The sequence below is a fragment of the Diadema antillarum genome, unplaced genomic scaffold, assembly GCF_040938485.1.
Source record: "Diadema antillarum isolate AM-2024a unplaced genomic scaffold, OU_Dant_1.0 scf00000070, whole genome shotgun sequence".
NCBI classification, from domain to species: Eukaryota; Metazoa; Echinodermata; class Echinoidea; order Diadematoida; family Diadematidae; genus Diadema; species Diadema antillarum.
In genome coordinates, this window is record NW_027270959.1 from 2,292,634 (window position 1) to 2,306,318 (window position 13,685).

At 36.6% G+C, this 13,685-nt stretch overlaps 1 protein-coding gene across 1 annotated transcript; it reads left to right on the forward strand.

The window, feature by feature from the left end:
• Nucleotides 1–1,818: 1,818 nt before the first annotated feature.
• LOC139716835 (beta-1,4-galactosyltransferase 6-like) lies at nt 1,819–12,626 on the forward strand. Its single transcript, XM_071628368.1, has 7 exons — nt 1,819–1,999; nt 3,165–3,224; nt 4,778–5,049; nt 7,076–7,192; nt 10,054–10,241; nt 11,889–12,113; nt 12,482–12,626. The coding sequence occupies exons 1-7, from the start codon at nt 1,819–1,821 to the stop codon at nt 12,624–12,626; spliced, it is 1,188 nt and encodes a 395-aa protein (XP_071484469.1).
• Nucleotides 12,627–13,685: the final 1,059 nt, after the last annotated feature.

Sequence of the window (13,685 nt, forward strand, 5' to 3'; positions counted from 1 at the left end):
GGTGTCCATAAATGTACATAAACATTATGTAAATCACTTAATATGAAAATTAATCGACACAGATTTTTTTGTTTTAAATAGCAATAACAATGATAAAACAAGAAAACTGAAGATATGCACATGCACCTTAACTCGCCTTCGCACTGATGCATTTTGTAGCTACCCTATTTTGGTACGAAATTAAATATGTATTAAGGGATTTGTAAAGAAGTACAAGCCATATGTTTGTTTGTTTTTATCCAGAGGCCGCCATCAAATTCAAACTTCAGCTTAAAAGGATAGTACAGTATTGGTGGAGCTGAGGATTTGGCTTTTAACTTTTTGCGAGATACCAAGAGACCACTAATGAAATGGTACAGACGACAGAGCATGCCATTTTAAGAGGAATTCAATGTGTATTTGATGAAAATCGGTTTTGAAATGGCTGAAACACTCAAAATTAAAGTAAAACAAAGCGATCGTAATAAAAAGTGGGTCAGTTATCTAATTGCTCTGTTCATCTATTTCATAACAAATTTTCGTCAAATAGACGTTGAATCCCTCTTGGAAGTACGTGTTCTTTCATATTTCATAAGAGGTTTCTCATTATCTCACCCAAAAATGTTAAAAACCTGAAGTTGGTCCCAACCAAAACTATACGAGCCCTTTAAGCTGACGGTTTCTTGCATTTTGTATATATCAATTAGATTGAATAATCAATGATTTTCCAATTGTTTTTTGTATGATTATAATTCACCTCTAAAATATTTCATTATGGATACTGTGACTATATCTGACCGTGCATCACAAAACAAACAAACAGTCGCACCTCTTGATGTTACGTGATGACTCTAAAAAGATGATATGGTTCAACCAAGTCAACTTTGAGTTTTTCATATTTTCTAAAAGAGCTTTCCTTCTTCTCTATTATTCCTCAGTTTGGGATCTTAACATGAATGGGAAAGTGTGTTTTTAGCAGTTTTTTTTACAACACTTTTTGGGGGAAGAGTAGAATGATAGGGTATGTCTTGGAGGCCGCTTTTCATTTCTTGAAATCCTTTGCACACTCTTCACTTTCAAGTCTAATGACTTTTGAAATGATGACGCTACTGCTTTGAAAGTTAGCATTATTCATGGGCAGAATAACTATTGTGCTAATAGAACATGCTCAATTTCATAATCCCTTCATTGTTGTTGCTCTGGTAGTTTACATCCTGTGTTTTGTCCCTTTCATGGTACGGCTAGCACGGGTTGGTAAAGATTAAGCGCTTGAATAGACAGTGTACTTCAGAGCCTCTTTTTTCAGTTCACACTTTTCCAGAGAGTGTGCTTTCTTTCCAGTATTTAGGTACTTAGGGGAGTCCATTTGAATTGGGTTAGAGTCTGCTCTTTCAGAAGCTGCCCTTAACTAAAAATCCATGTCTGGCGACTTTTTGTTGGTTTTGTGGTGCAGGGTCACATTTTATATTCATTTTGTGTTGGATATAATGTAAATAGTATTGGAAAATTGTTTGTTATGTTGTATATACTGCATGTATATGCCATATATTTCGCGAGTGGTAAATTTTCGATCGTGGAGTCCTGTACTGAACGGATAATACGCGTACGTCACATCCACATCGGGATCACAGTCAATTATTTTCGCGTGTTTTTAATTTCGCTAATAGCACCTGACTCGCGAAATTCGCGAAAATAAGAAAACCTCACGAAATATTCCGCGTATACAGTACTTTGTGGAAAATGCAGAAGAAATCAAATCAAATCAAATCTTATCAATTCAAATTAGAAACTCTCTCTCTCTCTGATATTAAACTCGAGTTTGAGATGGGAAATGGACGAATGACGCTGAAAGAAACCGGAAATCAACCAGAGGCCACTGGGCAGCGGTGGTCGATGTCCCAGCGACTGTGTCGACTTCGGAGTCCCTCCACCAGCGCATTTTTCGTCTTTGGCGTCTGCATGGGTGCTTCCATCTCTTTCTTCTTCTTCTTGAACTATATAAACCAGGACGCTCTTGTTGGTAATTGTTAATGACGCCGTAAGTGTATCCGTTAAAGTAAAAGTCCCGGATGTAAAAGGATATTTTTTTTGACATGCCTGTAAGAGTGTGTAATATTTTTTGTGTTCAGATACTCTCGATACTCATCACTGAAGACACACTTTTTGGTAGACCAAAAAAAAAAAAATGATAAGACCCCAAGCCTTTCAATTTGATCATCAGTGAAGTGCTATTCGTGAAGGTGAATAAAAAATACGTCTGCAAGTTTGTTTGTTTGTGTGTTTGTTTGTTTTGCAATGCATTTTCCAAATATAAATGATCAGAAAAGCGGTCTTTATCAATATCAATGGATAGTATCCATACCTACTGTTTATGAAATAAAAAAAAGAAAAATGAAATAATTAGCTGAACGAAACATATCTCTTTAATTTCTAGTGAAAAGATTCAATTCGGAATATTTTTACTTTTGATCATTTGCTATCTTTACTGTTGTCTACAAACACTTTTATGTTATTTTCTAGGAAAAATCAAGATGGCTTACCTACGCCCCCGAAATATTAGCAAGATGGACGTCGACAATACAATTCGTCACCTCTTAAATACTCAAATCAACGGCCACCACAATAATTCGCATCCGTTCACGAAATTCAATCTAACAAAAGGTCTGCAGTTCAAAAAGCTACATTTGAAATTGCAGACTGCACCCCAGGAAAATATCAAAGGTAATTATAAATCGCTGGTACGCCAAAGGAAACTTTACGATATGTTCGTAAGTAATAATTGCAATTATGACATGGAAAGTTAGTTATTTAAAAGGAATGTTTCCATTGAAATCAGGCGTGATAGTTGAATACGAAAGCTCCCCGAATAATGTTTCTAAGAAAAGACAGCAAAGAAAGTATGATGGCTTTCAAAGCTGGCACCTTTTGTTGCATGCCGTTATTCTTTAGTCAATAGTTCGGCACCTCTGTCTATTTTTTTCACATGTTTTGTTGCTATTACAATTCTGAGATTAAGTGATTACAGGGATTTCCTTTGTAAGCATTATGAAAACGTGAAATTCACTTAAATTCTATGTGCTATTCAATTGGAGAAATAATGTCAATGTCTGCTATTGCAACAAAAGCAGCTATTGATATGACACTGCTGTCCATTGCGTAATACTGTTATCATTATTGGTTTCCAGATCGTCTACCTGACGTAGGACATCGAAAGACATGTGAAGAACATGACATCACAGGCCTTGGTAAGAATAAGAAGGCGCAAATTCGTGTGTACTGATATTGTCAACGTATCTGACATTATCTACTAAGGATCTATAGCTTTCTTACTTTAAATATTACGTTTATACCATTTTTTTATTATTTCGATTTATTATGAAGAATATGTATATTGCTTTTAATTTGTACACTTCTTTTCGTTTCTTTTATTTTTCAAATAATGTAAAAGGATATAAATAGGGAAAAAGACAGCCTATAGAGATAGAGATGGGTGTGTCACAATCATAAGCTGTAAGAATGAAATATTGAAATCAAATGCTAGTGGATGTAATACGATGTTAAACACTGCGTGTCCTTCTAAAAAGACTAAGCTTTGGTTTAATCTTTCTTCAGTAAATGAAGAAAAAAAAAGGAACTACCTTCCATTTTTGATTTTCAGACCCGAGGTGAAGAGAGAAACGGATGCATTTATAGGCCTTCACCTCAAACGACGGGAGATTCAATAAGAATTAGGGGGTGGGGAAATTTCAACGATGTTGTAATTGTTATGTTTTACATCTGCTTTAACGAACCTCTTGTGTGCCTTTCTCTTTTTTTTCTCTCTCTAATTTTCTATATCTATATACATATATATTCATCTGTCGTTTGTTCAGTTCAGTTCAGTTCAGTTCAAATTTATTTCATATTTCCATTTTCTCAATGATGAGATTACAAAATTATTGACAACAAAACAAGAATTAAAAAAAAAAGAAATATACTTGACACAAATGTACATGGTCATATCGTGTGAAAATGTCACTAGTAAGTATAAAAAATATGATGGGGCCTACATAAAAGCTTTAAAGCTTGTAAAACTGTAGGTTCCCGAGTTCATAGGCATATAATTTTACACGGAGAACGGATATGTTTGTCTTGACCAACTAAAATTACACCAGTACAAACAAATCGATGAGTAATAAACTAATGAACCACATAGATATCGCACAAACCAGACTGCATACAAATCTCGCAGTGTTTGAATAACAAAAATGCTATATTATTAAAAGATGTATCGGTACCATGAAATAACTTGAATAACTTGGTGCTGCGGACAAAGACAACAGACTGGGAGCATAAAAAGGTTGCTAAAAGAATGGTAGTGTGTATCCACTAAGTAATAACTGTTTTAATTTGCGTTTGAAGGTGAATAAAGATAAGGAAGAAGTGATATCTAGAGGGAGATCATTCCAATATCTGGGTCCAGTAAATATAATTGTTTTCTTTGCAAAAATAGTGCGAGTACGGGGAAGGTGATAGGCGTCACTCTGGCGAGTGGGATAATAGTGGATAGAGCGATTCCTTTTGAACATGTGGATAAAAACAGATGGTTTGTGTAACACATAGTATATGTGTATGACAATGATAATGACTTAGCCATGTAAGCTTGTATGCATATGCATATAAATTCCAAAAGGTATATCATGCGTTTGCTTGTTTGTATAATGTTTGCAGCGTGTGTATGTTTGTGGATGCATTTTATAATCATCTGTTTGTAGTAGATAGGCTGTTTGTTTGTCATAATGTTTTTCTTCTTCTTCAGTCGGTAGACAAACATTGAACCTGAGTGATATATCGATGCCGACGTCAGTTGGAATCGTCCTCGGAAATGCCACTGACGAGGTGCAGAAGGCTGTGGCGTTAGCAAACGACGGTCTTCGAGAGAAACTTGCATCCATCAAACGGGGCCAGGTGGTGAAGAAAAATAGCAGCAGTTTACTCTCAGTACTGAATTCGACGTCCGTACAAATTGGATCCTATCTGTACATGCCAGGTGGGCATTGGCAACCGATAAACTGTCGTCCGCGTTGGAAGGTACGTCGTTAAAGTGTATTGTGTGTGTAGACTTGAGGGTGTCAAAATGGCCATCATAATTTTGAAATACATCGTATTACTATTCAGAGCACTTAAGCGTTTTCTCAATAGTTCAAATCCAGTCTTATTGTGTAAAAGAAACGTACTTTCGTACACACACACACACACACACACACACAATACATATCTATTTATAGAATAAGATTAATATTATTGTAAGATTGTCTTTTGTTCTTATTGTTACATGGAAGAGAATTTACGAATGAATGACAACTTGTTCATTTTTTGCAATTTTTACTTTTGTGCCTTTAAAGAGAAAAACGTAGGTGTTCACTAATGTTTGAAGTTTCCTTTTTTTATTGACTTACTAGGCTGATAGCAATAAAATCGTCTTTCATATATGGCATATAATACATTAACGTTTAGCAAATCTGAAAATAGGGAGGCAAAAAATCACAAAAACTACATCATATTTTTCGTGGATCTGCAGAATATGAAATTTATCAAAAAGATGTGCAAATCTTTAAATAGTGTGTGATTTTTAAACATAGAGTGTGTCATTACTGATATACCTAAACATTTTTTTTAATTGTCATTGTTGTTATGATAATTTTGCCAATTAAACATTGTAATTTTATTTAGCATCATTATCATAATCAATATCGTATATGTGGCTACTGAAACATGTCGTACCTATTAAAAGGAAAATTTGTAAAGGATTGCAGAAGTCATCTACCATTTAATTTTAATTCAATCCAATTCAATTACTTTATGTTCTTCGTTGTCATTTTTTATGTGAAATTTGACATGAATCTTATGGAATGATACACAAAAAGCGAAAAAAACCCAAAGAAATAAACAATCATGTATGTAGTTGCTACAAGGTGAGGCATAATTCATATAGAAACATATTTATACATTCCATGAAAAAAAAAGTCTGAGATACCCATCCAAAAGTCTATGCTTATAAGTTGTGGTACCTCACCATTTAATGTGACCGCCATTGCAATCTTGCTGGGAATTTTAAAAAGGAGTAGATATTTTGTCTAAGATTCTTGCTTTCTGCGAGAATTATATAAAAGAAATACAAAGGCAAAATAAACATCATTATGTGACCGTGCACCTCAAAACGAACATAAATTCGCGCACACTGATTTTGTAGGAGGACTGAAAATAAGTGAAATGGGTCACCTAGCCGAACTTGACTTTTTCATATTTTCTGAAAGAGCGGGTCTTCTTTTACAATATGCTAAAATTTGGTATCATAAAACGGGCAGGAAAGTGTGTTTTCTAGCAGTTTATCTCGAACATTTTTGGTAGAATAATGTGATTTTGGTAAAGATTAAGCGCTTGAATAGACACTGTACTTCAGAGCCTCTTTTCTCAGTTCGCCACTTTTCCTGAGTTTGTGCTTTCTTTCCAATATTTAGATAGGTTAGGAGAGTCCATTTGATTTGAGTTATACATCATTTCAAAGCTTAAAGTCTGCTCTTTCAGAATATGGTCTTCACTAAAAATTCATGTCTGGCGACTTTTTGTTTGTTTTGAGGTGCAGGGTCACATATATACATTTAATTATATACACACATATGTGTGTGCGCGTGTCATATGAGTGCGCTCTGTCTCCAATTATTCTTATTGTAACATCGTAACCTTTTTTAATTATTTCCCCTCGAACGCTGCTGTACATTAGATTTCTGTGCTCCACATTTCCAGGACCTACTGGGACTTCTCAAGCTTGCTTCTATTTTAAGCCCCCTCTATGATAGTCATCTTCCCCTGTTTTGCAAGATTGAAGTCACCAATATCACTGTCAACAGACAATTAAGGCTACATTTGTTAACCTATAAAGGCGTTTGTTCATTTCAATATGAAATGTTTTATCTAATTTGTACTTTTTAATTTTGGATTTGTATGATTTTTTTATTTGCAAGACAAAATTATACTTGGCAAGCGTGGAAATAAGTTGAAATTGAAATTGAAATAGAAAAATAGGTTATGTTTGTCGTCTTCTCGTGTTGCACAGGTCGCGATTATTATTCCTTTCAGGAATCGTCATCATCATCTGCCGATCATTCTGCGATATCTGACTCCAATGCTGAAGCGTCAACTCCTCGAATTTACCTTCTTCGTAGTCGAACAGGTGAGTCAAGCTCGCGACTGCAGCAGGTAACTCTAGAGTCATCGCACAATGTACGACTTTTTGCCGGACAACTGGCCGACTTTGGATCTGAACTAAACAATCGTGATTGCTCTAAGGCTATTGTGATTTGTTTCGGATGCAAAGTCGGTAAGTCTGCGACTGAAAGTCGTATTATATACGGTTGTCTTTAGTCGCGGACCGACGGTGACACAACGTATCGCTTTCGCGATAACTGCTATTGCCTTAATCTACGGTATTGTCTCTTTCTTTGGTACTGAAGACAAATTTCTCACCAAGCATGCCAAGTAGGCCCTTCTCACTGTAGCTATACACTCTGCAACGGTTTCATAACAGACCTAGGCACAGCGATAAATTTCTTTTTTTATTCACTCTGTAATTTTAATGTCTACCACTCCAAGAACCACCATAACGCCACAAAGCTTTCCTATGCCACTCTGTACAAGTGGCCACCTTGTTCGAATAAGAAAGGATGAAAAAGCACACATGAAGACGTATAACGGAATATTCAAAAGGGCGAAAAGCACTCAAGGGAGCCTTGCTGTGCAAACATGTCATTAAGTTGTCATTTTTCATTTAGTTAACCTTGCCTACACTAATTGCACATACTGTTTTGCTTTTATTGGGAACTAGAAGTAAATTGGAATATCAACGCCCTCCAATACGTCAGAACACACATGAGAGCATGCTCTTCCATTCATCCAATTTGCATACATCACACATCATGTTTGTCTACACAGTCTAGCCAGCTTGCTGCGGATTGGATCAATAGTAATTTTCTGTCCCACGGTGTGACCTAGAAAATAATATGTCTATCGATATCAAAGTTAGAGGAGAGAGAGAGAGAGAGAGGGGGGGGGGTGGGTGGGGTGTAGACAGGCAAGCAAAAAAGAGAGAAAAGGGTGAGGAAAATTAAATACAGAGAACAAAAACGAGCTTCGATAATGCCAAAAAAAAAAAAAACAGTCGCAAACGGAGACACACACATACATTGTACATGCAAACAAAAGGTTTTAATTAGAAATGCCAGACAAACGGTTTGAATCAAAATGCTAAACAAAAACGATCCAATTACGGTGTAGCGAAGCGTACAGAAATTAATGGGTATTTTTTAACGAAAAAGAGAGAGAAGAGGGTGAGGAAAATTACATACAGAGAATAAAAACGAACATGCAAAAACCAGTCGCAAACGCAGACACACACATATACATTGTACATGGAAACAAAATGTTTTAATCAAAATGCTAGACAAAAGGATTGAATCAAAATGCCAAAAAAAAACCATCCAATTAAGGTCTAGCGAAGCCTAGAGAAATCAAAGGGTATCTTTTTAACGAAAACCTCTCTGGTGAACTCATTCACTTAACCATGAAGCACTGTAGAGGTGATGCCCTAGACAGCAACGTATTTGCATGAACAGCTGTTGACACCGCGCAGTATCACATGTGCAAAATAAGATATCGACCCCCACCTGTATGTATGTAGGTTCCCCTTTTCCGATTTCTAAAAATTCATTGGCGAAATTCCTCAAAACGAGTTTTTCACATAATGTTGAAAGATTAAGCGTGGATTCATCAACACGAGTTACAGAATGTAAAAAAAAAAACTCACACACAAACAAACACACAAACACACATACACACAAACACACACACACATACACACATACAATAAAATATAATTATGTCGAACCCTGATTCAATAAACATTGTGCTAAAACACAAGTGTTCCTTAGCATTTTAACCTCATAAAAATGTCCTTAATTTTTTGGTTTTTGAACTCTGTCTTTCTTTCTTTTCTTCCTTGCTCAGGTATACATATTCATATTCTTGAAGCATTTTCATAATTATATCAAATGGCTTCATAGTTATCATTGTATCAAAGCGCTCAACCCAGTTATTTTGCGTGCTGAAAGTTCTGAGATTGTGTATGTCAGCACTTTCAGCACGCAAAATTACTGAGTTGAGCGCTTTGATAACATGGGTACAAGTAAATAATAAAACTGTACTTTGGACTTCGAGCTCAATTCATCCGTAGACAGTATTAGCCGTGCCTTTCATCACACTTTTATTGTTAGAGTAACAGTTATTGCCGGAACTGACAAAAAAAAAAAAAAAAAGTGAGGCCACTAATAAGAAAGAAGGTGATTCGTAAATCTGCAGTCTATACAAACTTTGGCGTATGATTATCATAGCATGACTGTGTACTTATTGCTGTTGGCATATGATGAGCACGGTCAACATAGTACAGTACAGTGTTTTTCCTGTATCGTTATATAAGGCCAATAGTCACAGCAATACCATTAAAACTAGTTGATTTATCGTGACTGTTTCCAGTATGTTTAATCGAACTCGAAAAAAAAGTCCTGGACATAGTATTTGCTGTTCAGCCATTTCATGTCTGGGACTATTTTTTTTTTCTTCATTTTTTTTCTCTTTTTCATTCGATTTGTGGATGTCCTCATTTATTTATAATAATTTAGTAATTGATATTCTTATCGATTTGGGCATGTATTTTTCATTTTTCTGGACTTGAACTTTGTTCATGGTTTCAGCACTGTCTTTTAATATGATAATTTCATATCTTATTATACATATTGGCTCTATATTAGCGAGTAATTCGTCTCCTTTTGGTTTGCATGGCAGCTTTGTGCTTGAATAAACAAGACAGAATAATAATGAATAGAATGCTGAGAAATGATATTTACTTTGTTCAGCGTTGCTTAGAAAAGAGCACAATCATTATTTGCTCACAAATCGTTTTTCATTGTTGTTTTTCTAACACATTGACTCCTAGATGTCGTTGCCATTTTGTTCTGTCCAAAATGCTTTCTGTGTGTATAGGCTAACCAAGACTTATTCAACCGTGCAATGCTACTGAACGTGGGATTTTTGGAGGCGCTAAACTTCACTAGATACGACTGCTTTATCTTCCACGATGTTGACCACATACCCGACGACGACCGCAACTACTACGGCTGCACGGACATGCCGAGGCATTTCTTGTCCGGTGCGGATCGGTGGAATTACAAGTAGGCGTACGGTTGTCCCACAGACTGATACATGTAGACTAGATTAAAGGAGCATTCCAGACAAGTTATTATGATTTCACATCTTGTAGTATATGAATTGATAATGCCATGATTAGATTTGTGAAATAACTCTCATGGTCCTTGAGCAGATTAATCCGAATGTAATACACTATAAACCCTTTCTGCGCCAATGAGTCAAATAAGCACAAATTTCACACAGAAACCTATGGACAGGAAAGTAGTGTGACACACAGAGGATAGACAAGGATTATGACATAGGAGGCGTAAATATAATATTACAGTGAAATGTAACTCCATTACAATATTACTTGCCCAATAAGTTCAACTGTGTAGAATTTACACATGCTCTTTGGTTCCGTTTTGCTTTCTATAGGGTGTCCAATCACGCATTCCTATGTGAAGCTGATTTATGGTCAACCTGGTTCAATTTGATTTGTTTTCAATTTTGGAAAAAAAAAACACATTCCTCTTACTCAAACCAAGATGTATCAAATTATAGATGTTAAATGCACAACTTTTAAGATCATTTGGAGATTTCCATTAACGAGATTTCCTCTTCGAACACTCTAAGGTCTGTGACAATTGTGCTAACATTTCTACTGCATGATATTTTATTGTGTCAGCATGGTGCTCTGATTAGATTTTCAAAAATAAACATTGAAAATCACTATCTTGAGTGACAAGACTTATCTTCATACTAATCAGTTCTCATCCCTCCCGCATTTCATGACAGTAAGATAACGATGGAATAACCTTATCGAAAACAGCTTTTTAGCTTGTTGGTGTTTGCCCATAGGTTTCTTGTAGAATGAAGGCACATTCAATACGTTATTATACAGCTTGTTCAAATGCCACTGCCACTGCAACATCACATGCATTGATACATTCCGTGTTGACCGACTGATTTAATTTCCTATGTGAAAGGCCACGCTAACGGATAAATCATACCGAAACTCAACGTAAGCTTACCTTTCGCTGACCGCAACTATTCCCCTACCCAACGGTGTATTGGCATAACCGTGTCAGGACCCATACCCCTGACCAGGGAATCTCACCTCCCTGCCCTGACACACTGCTCTTGATTCAATGTACAAATTACTACTAGTAATAAGCCACTTCGGGGTTACAGTTTGAGCATGAGCAGAAAAAAGGTCATTTGTGCCGAAAGGCAGATTGGTTTTTAATTTCACTCAGATAAGCATCTGTAATGCTATGATTATCCATGGAATCCTTATAAATGGTGCCTGCCAGTACATCCACCTGACAGTAAGCCTGGTATTTGGTATCCTTTAGCCAATGCAGTCTTGGCTTATATCCCCTGCGTGTCTGAATTGAGACTAATTGCGATACAGCTACGAATACCGTCGGAGGGGCCGCAGGCCCAAGCTGCCTAGCTACTGTACCTTATGTCGCTTTGTGCCTATTAAACCAACTTTGAAAAATGAAAGATCATTTGTACCCATGCGCACATGAGCTATCTCCGAACTGGCTTATTCAATCCGTGTGCCATGTTTATCATATTTCTTACGAAAATCTTTCATTTGCATTATTTCGGTCGTGTATTATTTCTTTCTCTATTTTCTTTTGTTCTTTCTTTCGTTATTCTTTCTCCATGTTATTTTCAAGACTGGCGTACAAAAACTTCTTCGGAGCCGTGACAGGGTTAACAAGAGCTCAGATGTTGCAGATCAACGGCTTTCCAAACGTGTACTGGGGATGGGGAGGGGAGGATGACGAGATCCGACTGAGAGTAGTGGATGCTCACCTAAACATTACTCGGCCAAACGGCCCTATTGGATACTATGACGTCATCCGCCACCACCATAAGAGAGCACCGGTTGCTTTAGATAGGTGCGTGATATTACTTAGTCATCGCGTGTTTCTAGAGAGCAGCTTGTAGTTAGTAATGAATGGACCTCATGATTATCTTTGTTGGTCACCGTTCTTACAGAGAGGGCGCCCTTCCATTTTTGCAAGCAAAATGTTTGAATCAGATTTATTACACCCCCCCCCCAAAAAAAAGAAACAGTTCGTGTGTCTGTGTGCTTATGGGTGTTTGTAAAACATCACTTTTTGAGAATGGTTCAATCCCCTATCATCTTAATCCCTAACAAGCTATCCTTCAAGCAGAAATATATTGTCTATTGATTTACAAGTTAATTTTCATAATCTATTCTAGACTATTGGTCTTTGACATTTGTATTTTCCTATTTCCTCAGGTTTACTCTTCTGAAAACGTTCAAAGGACGTTACAGAAGGGATGGACTTAACAACATTGTCTACCCCGAGCCGACATACACATTTAACTTACTTTATACTAACGTCAGCGTCGATATCAAGCGAATACATCCACGTGGTAGGTGAATGTAGATCAAAGGCATTAACTTAAGATCTATCGTTATCCCTAACAGCCATGTACATTTCGAATGATAGTGGTCTGTGCGGTAGCGACATCGGATCGTAGGATCGGGCATGAGGATCATTTATTAGTCTGACGTCACACTGCCTCGAAATAATTGAGAAACACAATTTGGCCATGCGATTATGAATGTCGCCTGAAGTTATCCCAGAACATGGTCAAATGCAAAAGGATAAGCAATCTTTTGCCAACAGATGATGCACTCACGAGTGACCCAAAGTTTGTGCAATCATAGTCGATATTCGATCATTTCCTTCATCGTGTGTCCATCTTTGCTCAACTTTGGGACAGTGTGACTCTTTTTTTTTTTCTTTTTCAGACTGCAGTTTATGTATATCTCGAAAGTGCCTCTAGCCGCAACACAGTCAGCCAGTGTGTGCTATACAATGTTTAAATACTAGGTGTTTCAAAAAACATTTCCCACTTTTGATTTTTAATAATAATAAAAAAACTATATATCAGATAGCATTGCCATTGATATGAGTGATAGCTGAATAGTGTACAATTTGGTTGAAGGTGGTTTAAATGTGAAAGCATAAATCAGTTTCATGAAATCCATGATTAATTTCACAGTTAGGTTCCAGATTTTGCTTTATTTTCAACCCTCTGTACAAAATTTCACTTTGCACAGAGGTCAATGGGTGTGTATGGGAGTGTGTGATTAACGCCCTGACAATGGTCCTGAGCAATAGCCAGGGTTTGAATGCTTCATTATTTATTCATGAGAAATTCCACTATCACAAATAGTCTTTATTCAGCCTCTGGCAGTATCTGTGTAAACTCAAACGCCTGCCGATACTGTCGTTGAGTCGTGACAGCGCTCTCCCTACTTCTGAAAAACGGAATTACAATGAATACCTTCTGTTCTATCGTAAACATGGTGACAGGAAGCAAAGAGTATACACTTGTGTATATGAAGCCTTAAATTAATCTACTGTGAAACAAATCGCCCCAATGATAAATGCTGCTGAAGTCTTTACCAAAAATGATCTCATTTTATCGAA